General features: G+C 43.9%; 2 protein-coding genes and 1 pseudogene across 5 annotated transcripts; all 3 read left to right on the top strand.

The window, feature by feature from the left end:
• The first annotated feature begins 1,684 nt into the window (after positions 1-1,684).
• On the top strand, positions 1,685-9,729 carry LOC100191445 (putative ornithine aminotransferase protein). 2 transcript variants are annotated; one of them, NM_001136878.1, is made up of 10 exons: positions 1,685-2,002; positions 5,669-5,777; positions 5,956-6,186; positions 6,632-6,791; positions 6,875-6,930; positions 8,164-8,316; positions 8,447-8,544; positions 8,767-8,847; positions 8,943-9,176; positions 9,286-9,729. In NM_001136878.1, the coding sequence occupies exons 1-10, from the start codon at positions 1,857-1,859 to the stop codon at positions 9,434-9,436; spliced, it is 1,419 nt and encodes a 472-aa protein (NP_001130350.1). In that variant the 5' UTR covers positions 1,685-1,856; the 3' UTR covers positions 9,437-9,729. The 2 variants fall into 2 exon arrangements, with proteins under 2 accessions (NP_001130350.1, XP_035820724.1); XM_035964831.1 differs by lacking the exon at positions 1,685-2,002 and adding an exon at positions 2,035-2,180 and having other exon boundaries at positions 9,286-9,724.
• Positions 9,730-18,370: 8,641 nt separating this feature from the next.
• On the top strand, positions 18,371-19,181 carry LOC100382569 (uncharacterized). Its single transcript, NM_001175301.2, has one exon. It carries the CDS (start codon positions 18,585-18,587, stop codon positions 19,047-19,049), a length of 465 nt encoding a protein of 154 aa, NP_001168772.1. The 5' UTR covers positions 18,371-18,584; the 3' UTR covers positions 19,050-19,181.
• Positions 19,182-19,675: 494 nt separating this feature from the next.
• On the top strand, positions 19,676-24,410 carry LOC100272753 (DEAD box RNA helicase pseudogene; annotated as a pseudogene). Of its 2 annotated transcripts, NR_158583.1 has the most exons (5): positions 19,676-20,299; positions 21,834-22,283; positions 22,411-22,572; positions 22,656-23,010; positions 24,134-24,410. The product of NR_158583.1 is annotated as a DEAD box RNA helicase pseudogene, transcript variant 1 (transcript). The 2 variants fall into 2 exon arrangements; NR_158584.1 differs by lacking the exon at positions 21,834-22,283 and having other exon boundaries at positions 19,707-20,299; positions 24,134-24,384.
• The last annotated feature ends 280 nt before the right edge of the window (positions 24,411-24,690 follow it).

The following is a 24,690-nucleotide window of genomic DNA, read 5'->3' as shown; positions in this document are numbered from 1 at the left end:
GCTATTGTTTACGCACTCGTGTTTTTAGGTATTTCTTCTGTTTCATTTTTCCCCGCGATGGTTTGGTAAATATTTGAAGTTGTAATTACTTTTCTGTTTCGAAGACTGATGTGTGATACTATAAAATACGATCTGGTAAACATTTGTGGCTGTACTTCCTATTTTTTCAAGATCGATGTATAAAACAATTTATTTTTTATTCGGTATTCCGCGGAGCAGATGCAAGCCGTCACATACTACACCGATGTAGCATGTCGTGTCATGCCAATTGCCAACAGGAATCCAATCGCGCGAGGGCCGGCCGGGCACCGAGCCACCGACGAGTCGGAGAGTCCCGCACGCATCTGCCACTCGCTGCTCCCTCTCCATCGTCCCTTCACGCCCAGGAGGCGGATGAACATGAATTGACGGACGGACGGCCAGTCTTGACTTTTTAGGACCAGTGCAAAATTTGATACAGAGGCTCCATCTATACATAAATATATATAATTATACATATAGACTGTTTTAAAGTTCATAAGATAATAAATGTAAAATATAGCAAAAAATACTTATATGTTATCTGATATTATTAAAATATCTTTTAATATTTTATGATACAAAGTTATCGTCTATATCATTGAGATCAATCTTATCCAACAACTTTTTTCGATATATAGAATCGCCAAACCATTTAACCTCTCTTGAATTGTTGTTGACCATAAATAATTTATAAAAATATTTCAATTTTTAAAAATTTCTCTCTGTCGAAGCAACTATCATATGTATAGTTTATAATACTCTCTCTATCAAAATATAATTTGTTTTGCTTATTTAGTGGATTCATCATCATCGATATAAACATAAAAATCAAGAGCTAAAATAAATAGTATTTTGGAACGGATGGAGTATTCGATAAGTAATTGAGACATTAGTTTAACAATATAAACGAGACTAGTCGATAACTCGATAGCGCACCGCTCTTTACGTATTTGTGTTTAGAATATATAAGATTAACAAGAAAAAATACTAACGTCCAGTAACTAGTAGACTCTCTATTTTTAGGGCTCGGTACGGCCGCACCCTTCGCACCCTCAGCTACGGCCCTGTGTACAGCGCGCCCAGCAGGCGGACGTGGACGGATAATGGGCATATTTGGTTCAGCTTTTTTCTAACCAACTTTTCTGAAAATCTGGCTGTGGGGAGAATCTGGCTGTGTGGAGAATCTGGGTATCATTACGATTACATGTGGTGGAAGATAAAGTTATTCATAGGGCTCAAGATCTAGAAAGTGACGGATTCCTACTATTACAACGACTCAACCGATTATGTGTTTATGTTGATTTTGGATGGTTTTTGCTACAACGAATTTTATAGAAGCTGCCTGAAAAGCTAAGCGTTTGACAGTCCGCAGCAGCTTTTGGTGGCCAGAAGCTGCCAGAAGCCGAAACAAACAGGCCCATATCACCGCGCTGTCCTGCGTGGCTGACTGGCTGCGTCTTTGCGCCCGCCTGCCTTCCGTGCCGTGCCACAACAGCGGCACGAGGCCGGGCTGCCCCGCGCCGAAAGCAATCGGCTTCCAAGCAAGCAATCGGGACATCTTTTAAGGGCCCGTTCGTTTGTTTAGAATTAGACCAAGATTAATTTAACTAATCAAAACTTACATAAATTAGAGATCCAGAACCGTTTCGTGGCTCCAATCCGTGAAAAAACGAACGGGCCGCCGGCTCGGACCCGGAGGCTGCAGCGGCACCGGGATCTGGGAATCTGCACGGCCTGGAGCCTCCAGCGACTGGCCCCACCACCATCTGCGCGCGCGCGCGAGGGACCGGCCGGCGAACAGAGGCGCCACTGAGCTCTGAGCGGGTGCGGCCGGCATGGCGACGGCGCTGGCGCGGCGGGGCGCCGCGGCCCTGGCGCGGTGGCGCGGGATGTGCTCGAGCTCGGCGTCGGCGCCGCGGAGCGCCGCGGCGCTGTCCTCAGAGGAGCTCATGCGGATGGAACAAGACTGCAGCGCGCATAAGTACGTCCGTGTTCGATCTCCACGCTTATCTCAGCTCTCTGTGTTTGCCCTCATTCCCTTTACTCCTTGCGCGCCCGCCGCGTGCTCGCCGAAACGCCTCTGTGCCTCCGGCCTCCGGCCTCCGCCCCTGACGCGATCATGCTCGGATCCTGCCTTGGGGTTCTTTCTTGTCTTTCAGGTGAAACATTAGCTCTCTGTTTGGTGTGTCTTTTTTTTACACTAGCACATATGCCCGTGCATTGGGAAAAAAATAGTGTATATCTTTGTGAGCCTAATATCATAATGCTCCTTGTTTGATACGGACCAGAAACATGTATACATGGATTTACACCACCTTTGATTCTATAAGAAGTAAATATTTTCAGGGCACTGATTCATGCTGGGATATTAGTGCAAGAAGTTTACCTTTTTGATGAACCGTAGGTTTCAGATGTGAAACGTGTATACCAATTGCTATTGACATGATTTAGGGGTGAAAACGGGACGGATACCGGTGGATACTAGGTCATCCCGCATCCTACCCTAATACAATTCTTTCGGATACAGGATCGGGTACGGATAGTTAAAATTCGGGACGGATACAGGACGAGATCGGATAATAATTCGACCGGGTAAGAAACAGATATCGGGTATTACCCGGGTAAATAACGGATACTAGTCAGATAGTTAACCCCAATAATATTAGTTGTCTAAATGTCTAACAAACCAATAAAATAAAAAATACATAACATGTATATGATAGCACAAATATAGAACCAACAACATAATTTAAAAAATCAGCAACATATCCTCTCTTTCAGGCATGATCTGCAAGTCCACAAGTATATAATAGATAGTAGATAGTTGATATTAATTAACTTCTCCGAAACCTGACTAAAAAATTAGCCTGCCTACTGATTAATATTTTTAGATGTGAGTTAGTTTTTAATTAGCTCTGGTACTAAATATACCCTTTTAGTGTATAGGTTGCTCACAATTTTCCCATAACAACATGCTAATATCTAGGTGCAATGTTTTACGGTTTTGTAATTATTTCCAGGCAGTGAAAATTTTATTTTCCTACTTTACTTTATGGCAGACAGTACGCTCGCTGCTTTCCAATTCTTCTCACGACGAGACAACATATATCTAGTCAACTACTACCAGCGAACTTTGCTTGGATCTATTTGTTGAGGCTGTCAATAGCTGCATAATTAAATCTGCAAATGAAGAAAAAATAATCAAGCTCGACCTATATATAGTATACTACATTATCGGCCCATTTCTACACCAAGGCCTAGCTGGAGCACTCCACGCGAAGCTGCTCAGACTCAGTCGCCCGCCTGTCCGCACCTTGAGCCCGCACGCTCACGAGGATTAGTCCCACCTTGGCGATGTAGGGAGGCGCGAGTGGGTGGGTCGGCCTTATAAAGTGGCTCACGCGCAACATCTTGCAGTCATGTGGTATAGGCATTGCCCTCGGATTGGCTGAGCCGGTCGGGTACCCGTATCCTACCCGAGTGATTCGGGAATTTACCGGGTACTTGTATTTCCGTATTCGACCCGTATCCGAAAGTGCATTAATCGGGTAGTACCTGTATCCGTCCCGAAAACAAAACTATCCGTATCCGTATCCAAAAATTCGGGTATTTCTAGTACCCGTATCCGGTACCCGACTCATGTACCCGTCCCGTTTTCACCCCTAACATGATTTGTGTTTATACACACACACACACACATTAACTTGCTCCGTGTGGATGTTGATATTGGAGGGTATGGAATTGAATTGGGTTCAATACTAAATCAACCATGGTATTGAAATGAGATGTAATTCCAATTCTATTGTTTGGATATCGCTGAATTGAAGTTTTGAATTGTGCGGTCTAATTCCCTGCAACTCTCTATGTATTGGGAGAGGGAGTTTCTAGTTATAGTCCAATTCTAGCTAATTGGGCCTCTGATTTCAAACCTCAATTCTGTGTGCAACCAAACAATAGAATTTAGGAAAGCTTATTCCAATTCCCAATTCCATGCTCCAATATTGACATCCAAACAGACTAAGAAAATTTTGAAATATCACGTGATGTACAAGCCCTATGTGATATCGGTGGACACACAGGCCAAGCTCTCTGGCGACAGTGCCCCTGTTAGTGACCTTATTGCTTGCTACAGTCTCGCTGATGCTCTTCAGTATCTCACCTTCATCATGCTCGACATCACGTATGTTGTCCAATAGGTCTATCTCTACATGCATGATCCTCGTGAGCCACACTTCAACGCGGTCAAGCAAATCCTTCGGTACCTTTAGGGTATTGTCGACTACGGCCTCCACTTTCGGCACTCCTCCACCCATGAGCTGATTGTCTACAACGACGCTGACTGGACCAGGTGCTCGGACACCTGTCGGTCTACGTCCGGCTATGCGGTGTTTCTTGAGACCAACCTTATCTCTTGGTCCTTCAAGCGTCAACTTGTAGTCTCCTGTTCCAGTGCTGAAGCTGAGTACCAGACTACTGCTAATGGGATGGCTGAGGCGAGCTTGTTGCACCAGCTTCTCCAGGAGCTTCATAGCCCCCTCACGAGGAGCACACTGGTGACAATGTTAGTGATGTCTACCCCTCCGTCAACCCTGTCTAGCATCAGCGCGCGAAGCATATTGAGACCGACCTTCACTTCGTTCGTGAGTGTGTTGTTGTTAGGGACGTTTGTATCCATCACATCCTATCGAGCTTGCAGTTTGCCGACATCTTTTTTTCAACCGGAAAGTTTGTTGACATCTTCATCAAGGGTCTTTCCTCCTTAGTGTTCTACCTCAGTGACAATTGTTAATGAGATGAGGCACGTGGATGACAAATAGATCCCATTATTCCCACCATTTGTGCATTTTAACGATGTTTGAGAGTTCTTTTATGATTATGATACATGCATTGGTAAGTGCTTCTGTTTCCTTTTGTATATGCTGTAAATGTTTTTTCTAACCAAATATTTGTTAATTTTGTTCTATTCAAATGTTAGATGTTATTGGTATGGTTTTGATGGTTGGTTCAATTGAGTTCCCAGTGATCCCATTGATGTCTTGCATGTATATATATCATGGATTTTAAATTTGTGTTTACATATTATTCAAATTTCTTATGTTTTTTGTAGTCTTAATTGATTTTGTCGCATTATAATATTCTGAAGATAGTTGTGTGGACAAGTTAGTGACACACGGTCTAATAGAAAGGCAAAAGCTATTAGACAATCGTTATATTGTTGTGGTGACAATGTTACATGCAAATCATCTTAGTAAGTATGGAAGTAAACTTAGTCCTGTGTAAATGACATGCCATCTTGGTTATGTATTATTTGGTCAGTATTTATTAGGGTGCTCTTGTCTTTGAAAAAAAACTAATGTAATTGGCAATATTCTTTTAAATTGGAGTAGAACGTCAACCGGAAACTACAGAATCTAGTAGGGTGCATTTTGAGATGACACTCCTTTCTCAGGTAGCATAATATTTTTCTTCCACACTTGCAAGGGAATGATTGTGGTGCTGTTCGATTTGAATGTGCACACACCTATGAATGTATATTTTGTTTGATTGATGGGAAGTTTGTACTGAAGCCCTAAACTTATGCTTCTGCAAGAATTTCATTTCAGCAATGCAGTTTCTCACTCTTCTGTTAACATTTCAATGCCTGCAGTTACCATCCAATCCCCATGGTGTTTTCCAAAGGAGAAGGTTCACACATAGTGGACCCCGAAGGCAACAAATACATTGATTTTCTCTCTGCTTATTCTGCAGTCAATCAGGTAGAGTTCTTTCCGTAGGGCTCCTAAACATCATCTGTGTAAATACAGTACATCGTGTCTGGAAACTATTTGCTGTCAAAACAGACCGGATGTCAGAAAAGTTAAGTTGGCATACTACATTGTTTGTCATGCTGCTTTTTATGTACTCAATCTGTGTAATGTTTGCCATTCCATGCAGGGTCATTGCCATCCAAAAGTCCTGAGAGCTTTGATAGAACAGGCAGAAAGGCTTACGCTCAGTTCTAGAGCTTTCTACAATGATAAGTTCCCAATCTTTGCGGAATATCTGACAAGCATGTTTGGATATGACATGATGTTGCCGATGAATACTGGTGCTGAAGGAGTTGAAACTGCTATCAAGCTGGCTAGGAAATGGGGTTATGAGAAGAAACATATACCAAAGAATGAGGTGTGCAGTTTTTCCATACTTGGATTTGCTTGTACTTCCCTGAAGTTCTGTCTTGTGACTACAAAGTTGTTGTAAACTTTAAGTAGGTTCTTACTAGATGACAAGGTTGCATCCATCGATTCTTAAAAGTTAAAACATCCTTTTACTGCATAGATGATGTGGTCTAAGATATGCATAGATGATGGAGGCAAATCATGTACCTGCTCTTTTTCCTTTTGATTGTCTTACTTATACATCATGAAACCCCTATTTTAATTCTCATATAATTATATCAAAATAAATTTAGAAAGTTTAGTATGAGCAAACAATCTGGAAAGACTTATAAGCTATTTATTCTTAATTCTGTTTATTGCAAGTTTGATATACGCCATATCTTGATAGACTATAATTTTCAGATCTTCAGAAATACAAATTCTCATCTGTCAAAATGATTGCTGCTTTGCAGGCTTTGCTTGTCTCTTGCTGTGGGTGTTTCCATGGTCGAACTCTTGGTGTCATTTCCATGAGCTGTGACAACGATGCAACTCGTGGTTTTGGTCCTTTGGTTCCTGGCCATCTTAAAGTTGATTTTGGAGATATTGATGGGTTAAAGAAAATCTTCGAAGGTAATTTATCTGTTTAATAGTCCCAAACATATGTCGTTTTAGTTTACGTGCTTCTGCATGTTGACAATTACTATTTGTTTCAGAGCTTGGAGATCGGATTTGTGGTTTTTTATTTGAACCTATCCAAGGTGAAGCTGGGGTATGCATTTATCATGCTGTATCTGGCATTGACTGTTCTGAGCAAATATTTCATTTATAGTTAGAAACTAATGAAGCTGTTCAGCTGCACCTTCAAGCTGCGGCCGGCTGCAACCGCAGCAAGTCTTTTGCTGCTTCCAAGTACTGTAGCTTGGTCTGAAAATGCCGCAGCCACAGCCGCAGCAGCTTTCAGCTGAGTGAACGGCTTGAACAACTTCCTAGCAATTATCATCCCCTGGATTCATCACTAAGAGCCCTGCAGCAAAGGACCTTCAGGAAGAGTCCTTCCGGTTGACTAAAAATACGAGTTAATTCGTAGGATATGGTGCTGTATTATATGTTAGTCTGTTAGATAACCACTTATAGGTAACATGGGAATCAGGAAAAAAAATCATTAACTCAGATACTTCCTACACAGCAGTACTATCGCTTTGCATCGTCCATTGAATGATTGTGTACAAAAGATATTCTGTTACACCTACACTCAACCAAGGAAAGAGTAGAACATATATTAGCCCACATATTTACTTTACACATAGAAACAAATCGCTTGTCAGCAATCCTTGCATTAGATATCCATTGATCGTATATGTGACCAAGGAATGTGCAGAAGGTATAGGTAGGTATAGCTCGCTTAAATATTTTCTGTAGACTGAGAAGTAACTGCGCTTCTCAGCAACCATGGCATGGTAATATATATTAGAATTTTACATACAGTTAGATGCAATCAAGGAATACATAGAGCGTTCCTTAGCTCCTTGCGATAATATTTTCTCCCAGCTGTGTGAAAAAAATATGTTTAACATTAGTACAAGAGAGGCTTGTGCACATTATCGATTTAGCTCTCAATATATTTCTTTCTTTTTCACTCTCAGGATTCATTTGATGTGTTAGTGCAAACACATAGATAATAAGTCCATGTCTTTTATCACTATAAACTCATAAAGTTTTTTGTACATTCCTTCTGGAATTTGTCCCATACCATTTGGGTTAACGTATTTTCACTAACTACTGTATTTTTTGTTCATCTGGTTTGGATTATTTCTTCATACTTTGCTAGCTGTTGTGGACTGGTGGTAAAGTAAACCAGGAACAATTTGATTTCAAATATATAGTTTTGGTTTGATTTTATGGCACTTCTCCTTGGTGTTTTGTTTCAGTTACCATTAATGGTTAATGTTTTTTTAGTTTCACATTTTTGAATTTGATCTTCATATTCATGTTATGCATGTAGGTAGTAATCCCACCAGATGGCTATTTGAAAGGTGCCAGAGACTTGTGTTCTAAACACAACGTTTTGATGATTGCTGATGAGATCCAAACTGGCATAGCTAGAACTGGTAAAATGCTGGCATGTGACTGGGAAAACATACGGCCTGACATGGTGGTAAGATTCTTTTCTGCTACACTCTTGTTTATTAACTATACTCACTACATAAGTATCTGCTGGTCACTTCCCCATTTTGTTTCAGAGTATGCAACTACACTTACTGTTTCAAGTTGTCTTTGCTCTACAGATTCTAGGCAAAGCACTCGGTGCTGGAGTTGTTCCAGTCAGTGCAGTTCTTGCAGACAAGGATGTCATGCTGTGTATCAGACCAGGGGAACATGGAAGGTATGACCAAATCTCTAGTCTTTTCTTTTTTGTTAATTATTAAAAAAAGATTAACTAGCAAACCAATTTAGTTCGTTGTCTAAAGGTTATCAAACTTATGTTTGCTATATCTAAGGAATATTTGGTTCTATCTTCGGTTCGGACAAAGTCTGTGTTATTCCTGTATAACAATTCTCTACGTGTACTGCTCCTGAATGTGTTGTAGTATTTGACTACCTACAGTACATTCGGTGGGAATCCGTTAGCTAGCGCTGTGGCAGTTGCATCACTGAAAGTGGTCAGAGACGAAGGTCTTGTTGAAAGGTACATTCCCTTAAGAAACTCTGCTAGTTTGTCAGATTATCTTGTACGGAGTACTATCTATCCACCTGGTGATATTTTCTTCTGACCCACTGCAGGGCTGCAAAGTTAGGACAGGAGTTTAGGGACCAGTTACAGAAGGTCCAGCAGAAATTCCCTCAAATCCTAAGAGAAGTGCGCGGGAGGGGTTTGCTGAACGCAGTGGATCTAAACAACGACGCGCTATCTCCTGCTTCTGCATATGACATCTGCATCAAGTTGAAGGAGAGAGGCATTTTAGCGAAACCCACACATGACACTATAATCCGACTTGCTCCTCCCCTCACAATCAGGTATGATCCTTCACCTAAGTACTTTACAGTCGAGTCACACCCTTGTGATTATATGTTTGGAACCAGGAACTGTTCACCTACTGATACCTAAATCATATATGGTTTTCAGTCCTGAGGAGCTTGCAGAAGCATCCAAGGCGCTTAGTGACGTGCTGGAGCATGACTTGCCACAGCTGCAGCTGCAGAAGCAGATAAAAAAGCCAGAATCTGAGGCAGAGAAGCCAGTCTGTGACAGATGCGGCCGGGACTTGTACGGATGAATGAAGCCTCCGAACAGAGATAACTTCATTTTCGTAGGCACCCATCTCGCCCCAGAAGAAATAATAACAGAGCAGAGGATGCCAGCTGCCTAGCTACTTGGGTTACCGTAATGTTATGCGACTTGTTGCATCGTATACCAAGTATATGAGCTATTGCAACCTTGGTGAATATGTCAAATAAATGGCAGCATTCACATGCTCAAATATGGGCAGCATTCACATGCACTGTGACTTCTTTGCAACGTTTTATCAAGTATCCGAAAGTTCCAACAGGAAGTTGGTCAACAATCGATAATCAGAGCAAAGAAAAAAAATGGATGATATGTTCGATCACGGTACTGATGACATAGTATTCCCTTCAAAAAAACAGAAACGATAAAAACAAGGGAGTATTAATCGGTCGAGTAATATCGTATATCCTCTTTCCTTGGAAACCGTGATGCCTTGTTTTTTTTTCCGGTTCTTTTCAGAATTTTGATAGGGAACCAACAATGACCATATTACCCTCATGTAAACGAACTGTTGTAATCTTACAGTTTTGGGATAGGATAGTCTTTTTATATTAATTATGAATATAACAATAACGACCCATATAAATATCCCACAATCTATATTGTTCACGGATATGAGAAATTTTATTCAATAAAGGTTATGTTTGACGTAACTTATTTTATAGCTTCTTCACATGTTTAATCTGAAGTTGTACCAAATAGTAGACTTCTTTAACAGCTTATAAGTTCAATTGTTTCTTAGATGAATTAAAAATACACAATAAGCAGAAGCTGTTTTTTACTGGTTTACCAGATAAACTACTTCTTAAACAAGTAGAAGCTCTACGGAACAGCGCCAAAGACACATCCAAACATCCAAACAAGGCCTAGAACATATACCAATTAGAAAACTAGCGTGCTCGGTGGCTGCAGCCGGCGAGCGGCCGGGTTACGGCGGAGACTCAGGTGAGTTGGTCCATGTAGGGCCTCATGGCCCTTGTTAGGTTACGGCGGCCTGGGCCGGGAGACACGCGGTCTGCGGGTGCAGTTCAACGGATGCTACGGGCGGAAGCGTTCTCCCGGCTAGCCGAGGTGACGACGGCGGCGTCCAGCAGGGCTGGCCGGACGGTGCACGGCATTCAAGACCACATCGGTAATCGTTTCTGGGCTCGTTCGGATGTTGGGGGTTCGGATGATGAGCAGGTGGGGGTCGCTGGGGCTGACCAGGGGGCGCTGTGCGGGGGGGGGGGGGGGGAGCCGGAGAACGGTTTCTCCCTCGGCGGTCTTGCGAGCTCGGCGGGTGTTTCTTTGACTGCATTAAGCAATGCTGCCTTGGACCTTAATGGTTCGGCGGTGAGGAAGGTCATTGACGTGCTGGCCGCGAAGCTGGTGAAATCGCGGGGGTTGAGGCCGTGGGTGGGGCCGCTGCCTTCTCCTAGGCGATCGCCCCCCCCCCCCCCCGCACCCTTGGAGATGCTCTTGGCTCGGCTTCGATGGCGAGGCCCCGTCGGGCGGCGCGAGGTCTTCAGCGGGGACGGCCGCCGCCTTTGGTGAAGATGAACCGGCAGAATTTGAGTGGGCAGCGGGGTGGAAAGGCAACTGGGGGCCCACGGAAGCCCATCTGGTAGGCCTCGTAAATCAAGTTTTAGCCCATGGCTGGATTCCGTTCTGATGGAAGGTGGGCCATTCAACACCACGGGGGCTAATTATGGCCCATCCGGCGGCGTTTGGAATGTGCCGAATATGCACGTAACGAGGGCAGCGGGTCTCCTTCCTGGGTTCACGGTCATTTGTTCAAGGTTGGGAACTAGGGTTAGCCACTGCCCTGCTCCACGCTCCAGGTCTCTGGTACTCGCGGCGACATCCTTCTCTTTCGCGGACGTGGTGCGCGGAGGTATGGAGAAAGGGGACGACATTCGGGGGAGTGGCAGGGCTGAGCCACCTAGGGGCTCCAGCCAAGGGAACGCCATGGGGAGGGGGCGTTTTGCCCCTCCGCGTGGGGGATTCCACCCCGGGAGAGGGGGATTTGGAGCTCGTGGCGGCTTTGGGAATCGGTTTCAGGGCAACAGCAAGACCTGGAACCGGTTTGGCGGCGGACATGGCGGCTCTGGCTCTGGCCAGGGGCCGTGCGGCGATGCGGTGCCCTTGGGGGCCGGCTCCAGAAGAGGTGAAGAAATGGTGCAGGGGCAGGCGCGACTGGGTTTGGTGGCTGGATCCATGGCGGCTGAGCTACAGGTGCCGGGCCCAAACAAGGGGGATGCTATTGAAGTTGGCCTACTGCAACAGGTTGTTTCCTCGCTGCAGGAAGCTAAGAAAGATGGGAGGGCTGATGTCTCGTTGCCCGAGCTGCTTAGGGCGTTGCTGGAGAAGGTCGAGGACAAAGGTAAATCATGGATTACTTCGGAGACTTCTTCTCTGGTTGAGCCTGATTTGGGTGATGGGGCCAGTCAGATTAGTGGAGGGGCAGGGGCAGGGGCAGAGGTGCCGGAGGGTTCGATCAAAGGGGGAAGCCGGAAGAATGCAGCTAAGGCCTATTGCCATAGATGTCGGTCTAAGGGGCACTACTTGGCGGATTGTAAGGAGGAATTTTTATGTGAGGTCTGTGACAGTGTGGATCATCCTAAGAGTAGGTGCCTGGTTTTTAATCATCTCAAGCAGAGACCCGGATGCATCTATCTCAGTGGATTCGCGGCTGTGGGGCTGGGTTTTTTCCATATTCCAGTGACTGTCAGGAATCCGGCAAAGAGGGAGGGCCTTGATGCAGTGATCAGAGTTACCGAGGGCGAGCTTACTGAGGTCGAAGTTGCTGCTGAATTGAAGCGCCTAATACCTGGGACACAGGATTGGAAGGTGCAAATGGTTCAGTCTAATGTGTTCCGGACAGCCTTTCCCTCCACAACTGAGTTACAACGGCTGGTGGAATGGGGAACGGTTCACTCAAAGAAGAAAGGGGTTCTTTTTCACTTTGAGGAAAAGCAATCGGAAAAGCCGTGCAAGGTGGTGAACAGCTACTGGGTGCAGGTAATGGGGATACCGTTGGCGTATCGTACTTTCCCAACTATTTGGGCAGTGGGCAGTCTGCTGGGTACATCAATTGATGTGGACATGAAACACACCAGGCAATTTGAGGTTGGTAGAGTCCAAGTTATGATTCTTGATGCTAATCTTATTCCCAGCACGGTGGAGGTGGTCATTGGGGAGGAAGTATACCTTCTGTCCTTCCGCGTTGAAGATGGGAATGGGGGGCTTCTGCCTGAGACTGATAATGTTGAGAGGGGGTTCAATGATGATGATGATGACCTGTTGGGGGATGATGATGGCGATGATCTTAATGGGGTTGGTCCTGGTCAGCTTGGTAAGATGGGTGATCGGGCTCCAGCTGCTGGTACTGGGGGATCATTTACCCATCAATCCAAGACTGGAACTGCTCAGGGGGCGGCTTTGGATGAGGAAGGTGGAATGGGATTGGTGGCAGGGTCGGGTGGGCAGCAAGTGGCTCAAGACGGGGCAGTGGAACCGTATCAAAGCGTGTCCTGCAGCGCTCAAGAGTTGGCTGCCATTCCTGAAATGCTGGCGGGTAGCAAGTCCACCCGGTCTAGCAAAAGAAGGGGCGCGTCAATGGACGAATCAACTCTGGAGCGGGCGGAAAGGCTTAAGGCGCGACTGAACGAAGGTAACTCTAAGTGTATTTTTGCTTTAACTTCAAGGCAAGTTGCGTCTCACTTAAATACTGTTGGGTTTTTGTTGGGTGATGATAGTCATGGGGTTGACATTGTTATGTCTAAACTGCGGGCTAGTCATGTGGGATCTGTCCGGGATCAAGGGGGGGTTCGGGACTGTTTCGAGGAAGCGTTAGAATCAGAAGAAAGGGAAATGGCAGTGGAGGAAACGCTAGATAGGTTGCTATTGAAAGACCTATGTGGGGAGCTCACTGAGGAGGTGTTGGAACCGATCTTAGATAAAGATAAGATTGAGGTTCCATCTGCCTCATCTACCAGGAAATCAAAAACTGGGGGTGGGGGTGGACGTGTTAGGGGTAAAGGAAGAAGGAAATCCCATTGTATCAAGAATCCAAGATGAAGGGAATCTTTTGGAATGCAAATGGGTTTAGAGACCCTGCGAAACATAGATTTGTGTCGGATTTAACCAAGCAACATAATCTCAGTTTTATAGCTATTTCAGAAACCTGTAGAAGGGATTTTACTGACCCCTTCCTAAAAAACCTAAGTGCGGGGAAAAATTTCCTATGGCACGTTAAGGAACCCAATGGAAGGTCAGGTGGAATCCTAATGGGTATTGATTTACAGGTTTTTGATATTGGGGCTATAGAGGATGGGGATTTTTTTGTCAAATTCCACCTAATTACTAAGGGGGATAATTTTAAATGGGCTCTGGTGTGTGTTTATGGCCCGGCGCAGGAGGACCGCAAAGTGCGGTTTTTGACGGGGCTGGCCAACTTGGGAGCTAGGGAAAGATTGCCCATTCTTATTGGGGGGGATTTTAATATCCTAAGAAACCCAAAAGAAAAGAATAAACCCAACTTTAACCCTAGATGGCCGTTTTTGTTTAATGCCGTCATTGAAGGCCGGAACCTCCGTGAACTGGACATAACGGGCCGGCAGTTTACCTAGGCGAATGCACTGGCTAATCCGACTTTTGAAAAGCTGGATCGTATTCTTATGTCCACAGATTGGGAGCTGCATTTCCCGCGTGCCACCACGGTGGCGTGTAATCGAGACCTTTCGGACCATACCCCTCTCTTGCTGGACACGGGTGATGGTGGGGGCTCCTCGCGGCAGCAAGAATTCAAGTTTGAGCTTGGATGGTTGTTGAGAGAAGGCTTCACGGAGATGGTAACAGAGGTTTGGGAAAATGAGAATGGTGGAAGCAATGCTCTTGAAAGGTGGCAGGCCCGTGTTAGGAGAGTGCGCCAATTCCTGAGGGGCTGGGCTAAAAATGTGGGGGGCCATAATAAGAAGGAGAAACAAGATATCCTCGATAGATTAGATGCTCTGGATAAGAAGGCGGAGCACACTCTTCTATCCCAGTCGGAGATGGATTATAAAAACGTCTTAAAGAATAGACTGGTGGATATGCTCCGGGAGGAGGAACTGAAGTGGTACCAAAGAGCTAAAGCGAAAAATCTGCTTCAGGGAGACGCAAATACTCAATACTTCCACCTCCTGGCTAATGGGAGACATAGGAAAACTAGAATTTTTAAGCTTCAGGATGGTAACAATGTTATCGAGGGAGATGAGAATCTTAAGCGACATATCACTTCTTATTATAAAGATCTCTTTGGACCACCTGAAGCCTCACATATCACTCTGGATGATTCTATTAGAGGGGATATTTCTCAGGTTTCGGTGGAAGAAAACCAAAGGCTCACTAGTAGGTTCTCTGAAGAGGAAGTTAAGGCCGCACTCTTCCAGATGGAAAATAACAAGGCCCCGGGCCCTGATGGGTTTCCAGCTGAGTTTTGGCAGGTGTTCTGGGATGTTATTAAGAAGGATTTGATGGCTATGTTCGACAGCTTTTATGATGGCTTGCTTCCTATTCATAGTATTAACTTCGGGACAATCATCTTAATTCCCAAAAGTTCGGAAGTGAGTTCCATCCAGCAGTATAGACCTATTTGTTTGCTTAACGTGAGCTTCAAGATTTTTACTAAGGTGCTTGCTAATAGGTTGACTACTGTGGCCAATAAGGTCATTAGTCCCACACAGTCAGCTTTCCTTCCTGGTAGGAATATTATGGAGGGAGTGGTGGTCCTCCACGAGACCCTTCACGAACTTCATAGGAGGCAGCAGGATGGGGTTGTTTTTAAGATTGACTTCGAAAAAGCGTATGACAAGGTTAAGTGGCCGTTTGTCAGACAAACTCTTCGAATGAAGGGATTCGATGATAAATGGTGTGCCTGGGTGGACGCTATTATGAAGAAAGGTCATGTAGCCATTAAAGTTAATAATTGCACGGGGAATACTTTTGAGACTAAGAAGGGACTGCGTCAGGGCGACCCGTTGTCTCCGATTCTTTTCAATATAGTGGTTGACATGTTGGCTATTATTGTGAAAAGGGCTGTGTGGAACAATTTGGTGAGAGGGGTGGTTCCGCATCTGGTAGATGATGGTTTGTCCATTTTACAGTACGCTGATGACACAGTGCTGTTCATGGATCATGACCCGGTGAAGGCCGCAAATATGAAAATGATCCTCTGTGCCTTTGAGCAGGTGTCTGGGCTTAAAATTAACTTTCACAAAAGTGAGATTTATTGCTTCGGTAAGGCCAAGGAAGAGGAGGGTGCGTACTCTAGGGATGGCAACGGGTTTAATACCCGCGGGTATAGAGATTACAAACCCGTACCCGCGAGATTAATGATAAACCCGTACCCGCACCCGCTACCCGCGACGGGTAGCGTATGTTACCCAAACCCGCTACCCGCGGGTTTATGGCACCCGCGGGTACACCCGCGGGCACAATACCCACAAGTTGTCATATTATATATATATACATACGTATATACATACATATATATACATACATATATATACATATATATACATACACATACATATATATACATACATACATATATATACACACACACACACATATATATATATATATACACACACATATACATAAATATATATATATATATATATATACATACATACATACATACATACATATATACATATATATATACACACGCGCGCGGGCATGCGGGTTTGCGGGCACGGGTACAACATTTTCATACCCACGAGAAAAAACCCGTTGGGTTGAGAATCAAACCCGTACCCATACCCACGGGTACAAACTCACACCCAAACCCGCACCCTATAGGGTTTTTACCCGCGGGCACGTGGGTAAAATGTGCCCGTTGCCATCCCTAGCGTACTCTGGGCTTTTTGGTTGCAAAGCTTGGGGATTTCCTTTTAAGTATTTAGGAATTCCTATGAATATTAGAAAGCTCTCGAATGCGGACTGGAGGGTTATTGAAGAAAGGTTTGAGAAGAAGCTGAGTAATTGGAAAAGTAAGCACTTGTCGGTTGGTGGTAGATTGATTTTGATTGAGTCCATTCTTACTAGTATTGCTCTTTTTATGCTTTCATTCTTTGAAGCTCCAAGAGGGGTGCTAGAGAAGCTCAATTACTTCCGTTCTCGGTTCTTTTGGCAGGCTGATAACCACAAGAAAAAATACCGGTTGGTCAGGTGGAATATTATCTGTCAGCCTAAGGACCAAGGGGGCTTGGGGTGAAAAATCTGGGTGTTCAGAATCAATGCCTTCTGAGCAAATGGTTTTTTAAGCTCATCAATGAGGAAGGGACGTGGCAAACTATGTTAAAACGCAAGTACTTAAAGGACCTACCCATTGGGGCGGTGGACAGAAAACCGGGCGATTCCCAATTTTGGTCAGGTCTAATGAAAGTCAAACATAAGTTCCTGGACTTCATTAGGTTCAGGATCAATAATGGAACCAATACCAGATTTTGGGAGGACCGTTGGGTGGGCAATTTCAAGCTTAAAGATCGTTTCCCCTCTTTGTATAATCTGACTAGGAAAAAAGGGAGTTCGGTGGCTGACGTTTTCAGGTCAGTTCCGCTGAATGTTTCTTTTAGGCGAGGTTTGACGGGAGTGAACCTTGAGGCTTGGTTTAGATTGGTGTCGCTGGTGGTGGCAGTTCAGGTCAATAGTGCGAAAGATGTGGGTGAGTGGGATTTACACCAGAATAAGAAGTTCTCGGTTAATTCCATGTATCTGGCGCTTATGTCCAATGGTCTTATAAGACAAAATAATCCTCTCTGGAGATTGAAGTTACCGCTTAAAATTAAGGTTTTTCTGTGGTATCTTGGTAGGGGGGTCATTCTGACTAAAGATAACTTGACGCGTAGGAACTGGAAGGGGAATAAGCTTTGTGTGTTTTGCTCTAATAGCGAAACGATTAGACACTTGTTCTTTGAGTGTCACTTCGCTCGTTTCATTTGGAGGGCGCTGTTAGCCGCTTTCGGTTTGCCGACCCCTCGGGATATGGAGCATGTTGCTGGGAATTGGTTGATGGGTTTCAGTAAACATGACAAATCCCTGATTATGACGGGGGTGGCGGCAATAATTTGGGCTTTATGGCTTAGCAGGAATGAGGTGGTTTTTGATCACGATATCCCGAAAACTTATATGCAGGTAATCTACAGGGGAACCTACTGGTGCCGTTCCTGGGCGCTGCTTCAAAGGCATGAAGCTGCAAAGGAGAAGCTAGTCCAGGCTTGCAGACATCTGGAGAAAGTGGTGATGATGGTGTTTGCGCATAATGGATGGCGTTTCTCCAATCGCATTAATCTCTAGCTTTTTGATGTCTTTGAAGCCCTGTGTGGTTTCCCCTTGTTTCAGTTTCATGTGTGCTTAGCTATGGTGTTCGTGTGGATGCTGTTTATGTAGCTGTTGGCTCGGACCCTCTACGGAGGAGAAGGCCGGAACTATTTTTCCATTATCTAAAAAATCCAAACAAGGCCTAAGATGAGTCTACGGTGCAATTAAAGAAATATTTCCTCCAAAAGGATACCAGTGTGTCTTTGACCAATATTAATACTTAAATATGTAATAAAATCCAACAAACTATGATATTATTATCAAATTATTTCAAGACAAAATATACTATATACATGCGACTTTCACCTTCGCAAACTAAATAACTTCACAAATTTTAAAAAGAACTTAACAAACATTGACAACCAAATCTCGAAAACTTATTCAAATTTATGCTAAGTACTTCTTAGTGCAAAGTTCACAACTCTTCTGCATATTCATAAAAATATATACTCTTGTGCATATTCATAAAACTTTTTAAAAAAATCTGCAAAATACTTGTTAATGCGAAATACGTATCATATGTTTCAGTTGGCTAACAACTAAACATACCCTAAAGCAAGCATGTTACTACTGAAAATGCTAAATGCAGAGAACCCATTCCATTTCCAGGTGGCATTTGTTCCTCACTTGGGCACAAGGTCAACCAGACTCCCTACATTCAGGCAGAACCTTCAGAAAATAAGCACATTGCTTAATCGTGCTATCTGTTTCGTCCTTATCCTTTCCACGTCAAAACTAGGCTTTGATTGTTCTGTATTAAACAAAATCCGATACAAGAGTTGCTGTTGACCATGAACGCTGATGAGACCCAGCCGCTAGAGCCGTCTCTGCCGCCGTCCAGGCCGTCGAGCTGGAGCAGCAGCGGGAGCAACGGCGGTGTCGAGTACACGAGCCTCCGGGATATGCTCGCCGAGGCCGGTGCCGGTCCCGGGAGCGGCGGCGGCAGTTTCTGGGACACGGCCGGCCCCACGATCGACTTCGACGCGTCCAACATCAACATCCGCAACCAACTGCTGAAGCACGCCGCGTCGGCGTACCTCCAGTCGGCGATCGTCGTCCCGCCGCGGGACCGTGGGTGCCTCAGCAGATTGTGGACGTGGCTGCTGCACCGCCGGCGGTGCCGCATCCTGCTGCGCCCGTGTCCGGAATGCTGCAGCGCCGGGGACCCAGCGCGCCTCTGCGCCGCGTCCGTCGCCGGCTCGGCGCGCCGGCTCGGCGCCTTCCTCTCCGGCTGCGTCGCTCGCGTGTGGACATAGAAACATGCGTCACCGACTCGCCATCGATTGGAGGTGAGGTGAATGCTAGATTTGTAATAGCTGAAAACATACGATGCGATTGAACAGATAGATTGACGGCGGAGGCCGAAGGAAGGAGATGGTGAGATGTTCTATATTCCCCCTAGGTGAACCGGAAGATTAGCGGCCAAGACGACGGACGTTTCACGTCTGTTCGTGCATGTCTTCATGTCGTTGATAATTGGTAATGACTGATTAACATCGAAGAAAATATATAGGAACTTTTTTTTTGCTCCTTGTATTCTTAGATTGTGTATCGATTGTTCTCACGTGCAAGAAGGCCCATACCTGTCTTAAAAGGATACTCTACTAGGCCTGAACAAACTATCTTTATCTCTCTCTTTTTTGACAAAATTTGTATATAGACAGTATTAAGTATGACTTAAATAGGTAGGCTTAAAAATATACTGATACAAAAGTATTAAACATGTATTTGTCATATTAAATATAGTTAAATATACGAGAGAGAGGCCCCACCAGGCCTAGTGACTAGTATGCTGATATAATTGTTTTGGATTCAGTTTAATAAATAATATAATCTCTACTACTAATTATGTTAGTAGTCACACACGCTCGGCGCACGTTCTGCCGCCCGCATCCCGCATCCGCGTCGCAACCCGCAACCGCCTGCAGCCGCGGCTTCCATCTTCCGCCCTCCTTCCATCCTCCTGCAATCGCCAGCGCGCCCTCCGCGCTCCTGCCATCCGAGGAAAGCCTTCCATCCATGGCGCCGTTGCTGCAATTCTCCCCGCGATCCGCTCTCCCTCCATTGCCCCCGCGATCCGCGCTCCCTCCATTGCCCCCGCGCTCCTGCCATCCATGGCGCCTCCCCACGGATCTCTGCTGTCAATTTTACGGAGAAATCACGCCTCCCTAGGGTGCCCTTCCATCCATGGCGTCGTTGCTGCAAGTGCCCCGCAATCAACTCCATTGCCACTGTGATCCCCTTCCACCGATGGCACTCACCTTCCATCGACAAAACTGCTCTTCCTCCATTCCACCGATGGCACTCACCCTAAACCCTCACCTCTTAGATCCCGTGCTCATCACCATCCTGCCCCTCGCTCGCCGCCCCACCTCACCAAGAGCCTTAGCCGTCCCTAGAGAAGACACGGAGGTGCAGTGCAGTGCAGTGCTTTACTCAAGTGCGCCACGGATTTTCGGTACCGGCCAGATTGGGACGAATTCGACATTCATCGGCTCCACCAAAGGTACGTCATCTCTCCTTCCTCGCTCCCTCTCCTCCTGCGCTGGTATGGTTTTTATCTAGCTCCAGCTCGCTGCGTCGACGCGTGTTATGTAGTTTGCCGCTGGCTCTGGGATTTATAGACCATACCAGCGCTCACTTGATAATAGATAGTTTCAGTAGAGATTTTGTGCTATGTCCAGCCCAAAACACAAGCACAAAAACTGAAAAAATTGGCATCACTCTTATGGAATTATGCTGGGTTTGCATTTATTTAATTAGCCTCCCAGTAACTTCAATGCTCAAAATCCTTGATTAGCAAACTACTACCCATTGTGAAATTCATCTTCAAATTCTGTGCCCCAGATTGATTGTCCACCAGTGCCATCCCCCAAAGGATCTCCAGTCTGAATCATGAATAACCATTCCAACAATGGGTAGTGAAGTTTTCAACAGTTTTTGGACACTCTTATGGATATAGTCTCAAGTGAATGTCACCCATAGAAGTATGTAGCACATAAAATAAGATGATGGATTTGTTAAGAAATTTGAGCCCCTCACAAGTTAAATGACCAGAGATTTTGAAGAAACAACTCAGCTGTCTAGGTATATAATATTCAAGGACTAACATACCAAATTATCAGGCAATGATGTTGTAGCAGTTTTTTTCCTAGGTCTGATGCAGACAAAAGCTCTTCTGGAAAATTCTCAGAAACCACTCATTGTTCTCTACCTTCCCCAGGATACAGGAAACCTTATTTGTGTGCAAATTCACAATCTACACATGTATGACAAAGCTAATAAGTCTTACAGAAAAGATTCAATAACAATATGACCCAAAAAAACAGTCAGCAAAAAGCAGGGAATTGTCTATCATCTATTTAATCAACCAATCAAGAGGAGAAACATGAAAAAACCCTATCTTCAGTCTTGACACACAAGGAACCAAGACACAACATGATTTATTTTGTATTTTTGTATTTGTTTTGACTTTGGAGTTCAGCACTAACTACTATGCCCTCAATGCCAATAATCATTGTAACAATTATTTTAATAGAACTTTGGAGTTCTTGCCGATAGATTATAACCCAGGTTAATAATCCTGTACTTGAGTACAGGCGCAGAATTCCCTGCTTTTTGCTGAATTATAACACAGGTTAACAATTATTTGTTTTGACTCTGGTCAAAACCAAAATTCCCTGCTTTTTTAGTACATGCGCAGAATTCAAAGTGCATCGCAGAATTCCTTACAATCTGTAGTACAGTTCCATTCAAAATAAGTGGCTCCCTTGTTTTTCAAATCCACAAATCACAAGCAAGAAAAAGCACAAAGTAGCTTAATGTCTAACACTTCACCAGTTGTCTTTCGAAAATTGTCACTGGTTATGCTTACTGTCTCCCTTGTTTATTATTGTTTGGAACTGCATCTGTAATATGAACGCTTACTGTCACAATATTGCTAGCTGTGACTTAAAAGTATCACCGTGTTATTAAACTGGATTGAATCTGAATTCATGTCTGAATCTGAATTCATGTCCTATCTTTCTTTGTCCGAACAGTTTCGTCTTCTACCTTTCACCGCTGCCAACTTCGCGGTGTATTAAACGGTGTGAGTTGATTTTCACCTCTTTTCCACAGACTCAGTAAGCTCTTATCTGATCTAATGGATGGGAGTCGTATCTTGATAGTCTTCCAAACAAAAAAGGATTGCGATAAGATCACCCGACAACTTAGAATGGATGGGTGGCTAGCATTATCTATACATGGTGATAAAGCTCAAGTTGAACGGGACTATATTCTTGTAGAGTTTAGAGCGGCAAGAGCTCCATAATGGCTGCCACAGATGTGGCAGCACGTGGTCTTGGTATGATGATTTATTTGAATATTAGGATTAGGTAGTAGTTCCAAGTGCTCAAGGATGATAAGTCGGAGGGTTGTTGAACTGCGATTGGTTGAGTGAGCTGAACTTGTGGATTGGTGGTGTATACCAAGGTGCCATCATGTCAAAGGTAGATAATTTCCTATAAACTTGCCTCGACTAGGCTGGTTTCCTATAAACTTGCCGTGAGCTTTCTGTATGTTTTTTGACGGTGTCCATTTGCCTTTTAATATTATTCATTATTCTAATTTCTGTAGAACAAGGCGATGGCCCAATTGTATTAATTCCCGCTCCCACAAGAGAATTGGCTGTTCAAATACAGGAAGAATCTACAAAATTTGGATCATATTCAAGAACTAGAAGCACATGTGTCTATGGTGGTGCACCTAAGGGTCCACAAATACGGGGCCTTAGAAGAGGTACCTGCACACATCTGTCCACTTTAATTCTTTTTAGATGAATGCCTTTTAAACTCAATGCATTCTGTCATTTGCACTTTTAGGAGTTGAAATTGTCATTGCAACTCCTGGCCGGTTGATTGATATGCTGGAAGCTGGTCACACAAACCTACGTAGAGTGACGTACCTTGTGTTGGATGAGGCGGACCAGATGCTAGATATGGGGTTTGAGCCCCAAATTCAAAATAGTATCACAAGTACATTTTCGTTTAGAAATGCATAGTTATGGTTTTACTGATGTATCAAATTTCCATAAAAATGGCCTTGTAGTTCATGAACTTTATTAATTTTGTTTAGTGATAATGTGGTGGTGGTGTTTTAATCGGGAGAGCACTAGCTCAAGAAGCCACAACAACCCAAGATCATTCCTGGCGCTCTCCATACATCTACTACTGCTAGGTACGCCCAATATTATTTAACAACTGCTAGGCTATGGTCTGCTTTTTTCTATTGGCATGGTTATGGTTGGTATTGCTAGCTGTTTGTCATTAGCAGTTCATACAAATTGCAATTGGTATATATGCGCTCTGGTTGGTATTTTTTAATGAACACAACATTTTTTAATGAACACAACTACCAGATGTTGCAACGGTTCTTTGAAACCACATAAGCAGAATAGAAAACGGTTCTCTGAAAATGAAGAACATTATTGTTGTGTTCTAAATCAAGATTTGGTGTTACACGGCCTAGAAAGCATTTAAATATGGAAGGATCATACTAAATCTGTAGTATAAAAGACACATGATACTGATTCTCTTATTGAAAACAGAACTTATAGAACTGACATGTTGCTTCTTCCTAATGCAAGAAGAGGGCTCAAATTAAATCCAGCACATACCAATGCCTTCGCACGCGCACAAACATATATGTCTAGATATTTTGCTTTAGAGTTGATCATCAATGCATATGTGTGTTTACTAAATTCCAAATTTTTGTTTACCTTTATCTCAAAAATTAAGCAAAATTCTGAAGCTAAATTAGTCTTGCATAGAAATAAGATTCAGGCAACAAATGAAGGGACTTCATTAAACTCAATGGAGACAAACACTATTTTTTCAGCCACATTAAACATGCTATTGGTTCTGGAATCACGACTAAAGGTTTGTTAATCAATGGTCATAGCTCTGGACGCTACATGTACTGCAACAGATCATAGCTCGAGACATAAGTACCAAGCATCACTACCTATAGAGTACTCTCCCTGCATCAACTGGCTATAAAAACAAACAGGTATAAAACCCTGTGTAACTCATAGTTTTATCTACAAATTAAGCAGATAAGACCAATCAAGTTAATAGCTAAAACCCAAAAAAATAGTATAAAAAATCACTTCACGACATTATACGCTTAACCTACATGTATTTGTCACAGAATTAGAACCTATAGGAGAAACCCTGACATCGGCATGCTTACTGCCAAGGATTAATCTAATCTATGGCCTACGAACGCACTATACAATCATCATGTGTTCATCAATTCTCGATGCAATTCTTAGTTTTTTATGCTTGTGTTCTTGTGGCAGGAATCTCAAGAAGCTTGCGGCCCAGAGCCAAACGGATGATGAAGATGTTTGGTGGGAGTAGGCTGAGGAGCATTTTCCATGGTATTTCAGATGGATTCAAAATAGAGGGGTGACATGCTTTTGGACCAATGGATATGATGTTGTGTCTGCTTTGGATTCAAACAACTACACAATCATCTATTTTGATTCAAACAGAGGGGTGACATCTGTAAATCCATTATATTAAAGCCACTATGATTGATTGTTTGATCAGAGTATTTTACAAGAGCTGCTTCCTATTTTACAAGAGTTGCTTCCTATTTTACAAGAGCTGCTTCCTATAATGTATACACATCCTTACTGAATCACTAGATTCAGTACCCTCTGCACCATTTCTATGCAGTCATTTAAATCAGAGTATTTTATTTCTAGCCCTTGCTGGTAAAGGAATTTTGGATTTGATTTAACCTCCACTTTTGTGACCTAATGGTTTTGTTTTTTACGTAGATGCACATGGAGACATTTGTAATGATCATAATAAAAAGGCTCAAGGATGTCAACCTTTTCATGTCACAAGG

The sequence above is a fragment of the Zea mays genome, chromosome 1, assembly GCF_902167145.1.
Source record: "Zea mays cultivar B73 chromosome 1, Zm-B73-REFERENCE-NAM-5.0, whole genome shotgun sequence".
NCBI classification, from domain to species: domain Eukaryota; kingdom Viridiplantae; phylum Streptophyta; class Magnoliopsida; order Poales; family Poaceae; genus Zea; species Zea mays.
Note: the sequence above shows the minus strand (reverse complement) of the source record. Positions and strands in the feature narration are given on the sequence as shown.

Excerpts from the sequence above, each read along its gene's own strand:
- LOC100191445 (NM_001136878.1), top strand. The coding sequence starts at position 1,857 with ATGGCGACGGCGCTGGCGCGGCGGGGCGCCGCGGCCCTGGCGCGGTGG. Across the intron at positions 2,003-5,668 it reads CAAGACTGCAGCGCGCATAA|TTACCATCCAATCCCCATGG; the intron begins GTACGTCCGTGT and ends CAATGCCTGCAG. Across the intron at positions 8,545-8,766 it reads AGACCAGGGGAACATGGAAG|TACATTCGGTGGGAATCCGT; the intron begins GTATGACCAAAT and ends GACTACCTACAG.
- LOC100382569 (NM_001175301.2), top strand. The coding sequence starts at position 18,585 with ATGAACGCTGATGAGACCCAGCCGCTAGAGCCGTCTCTGCCGCCGTCC.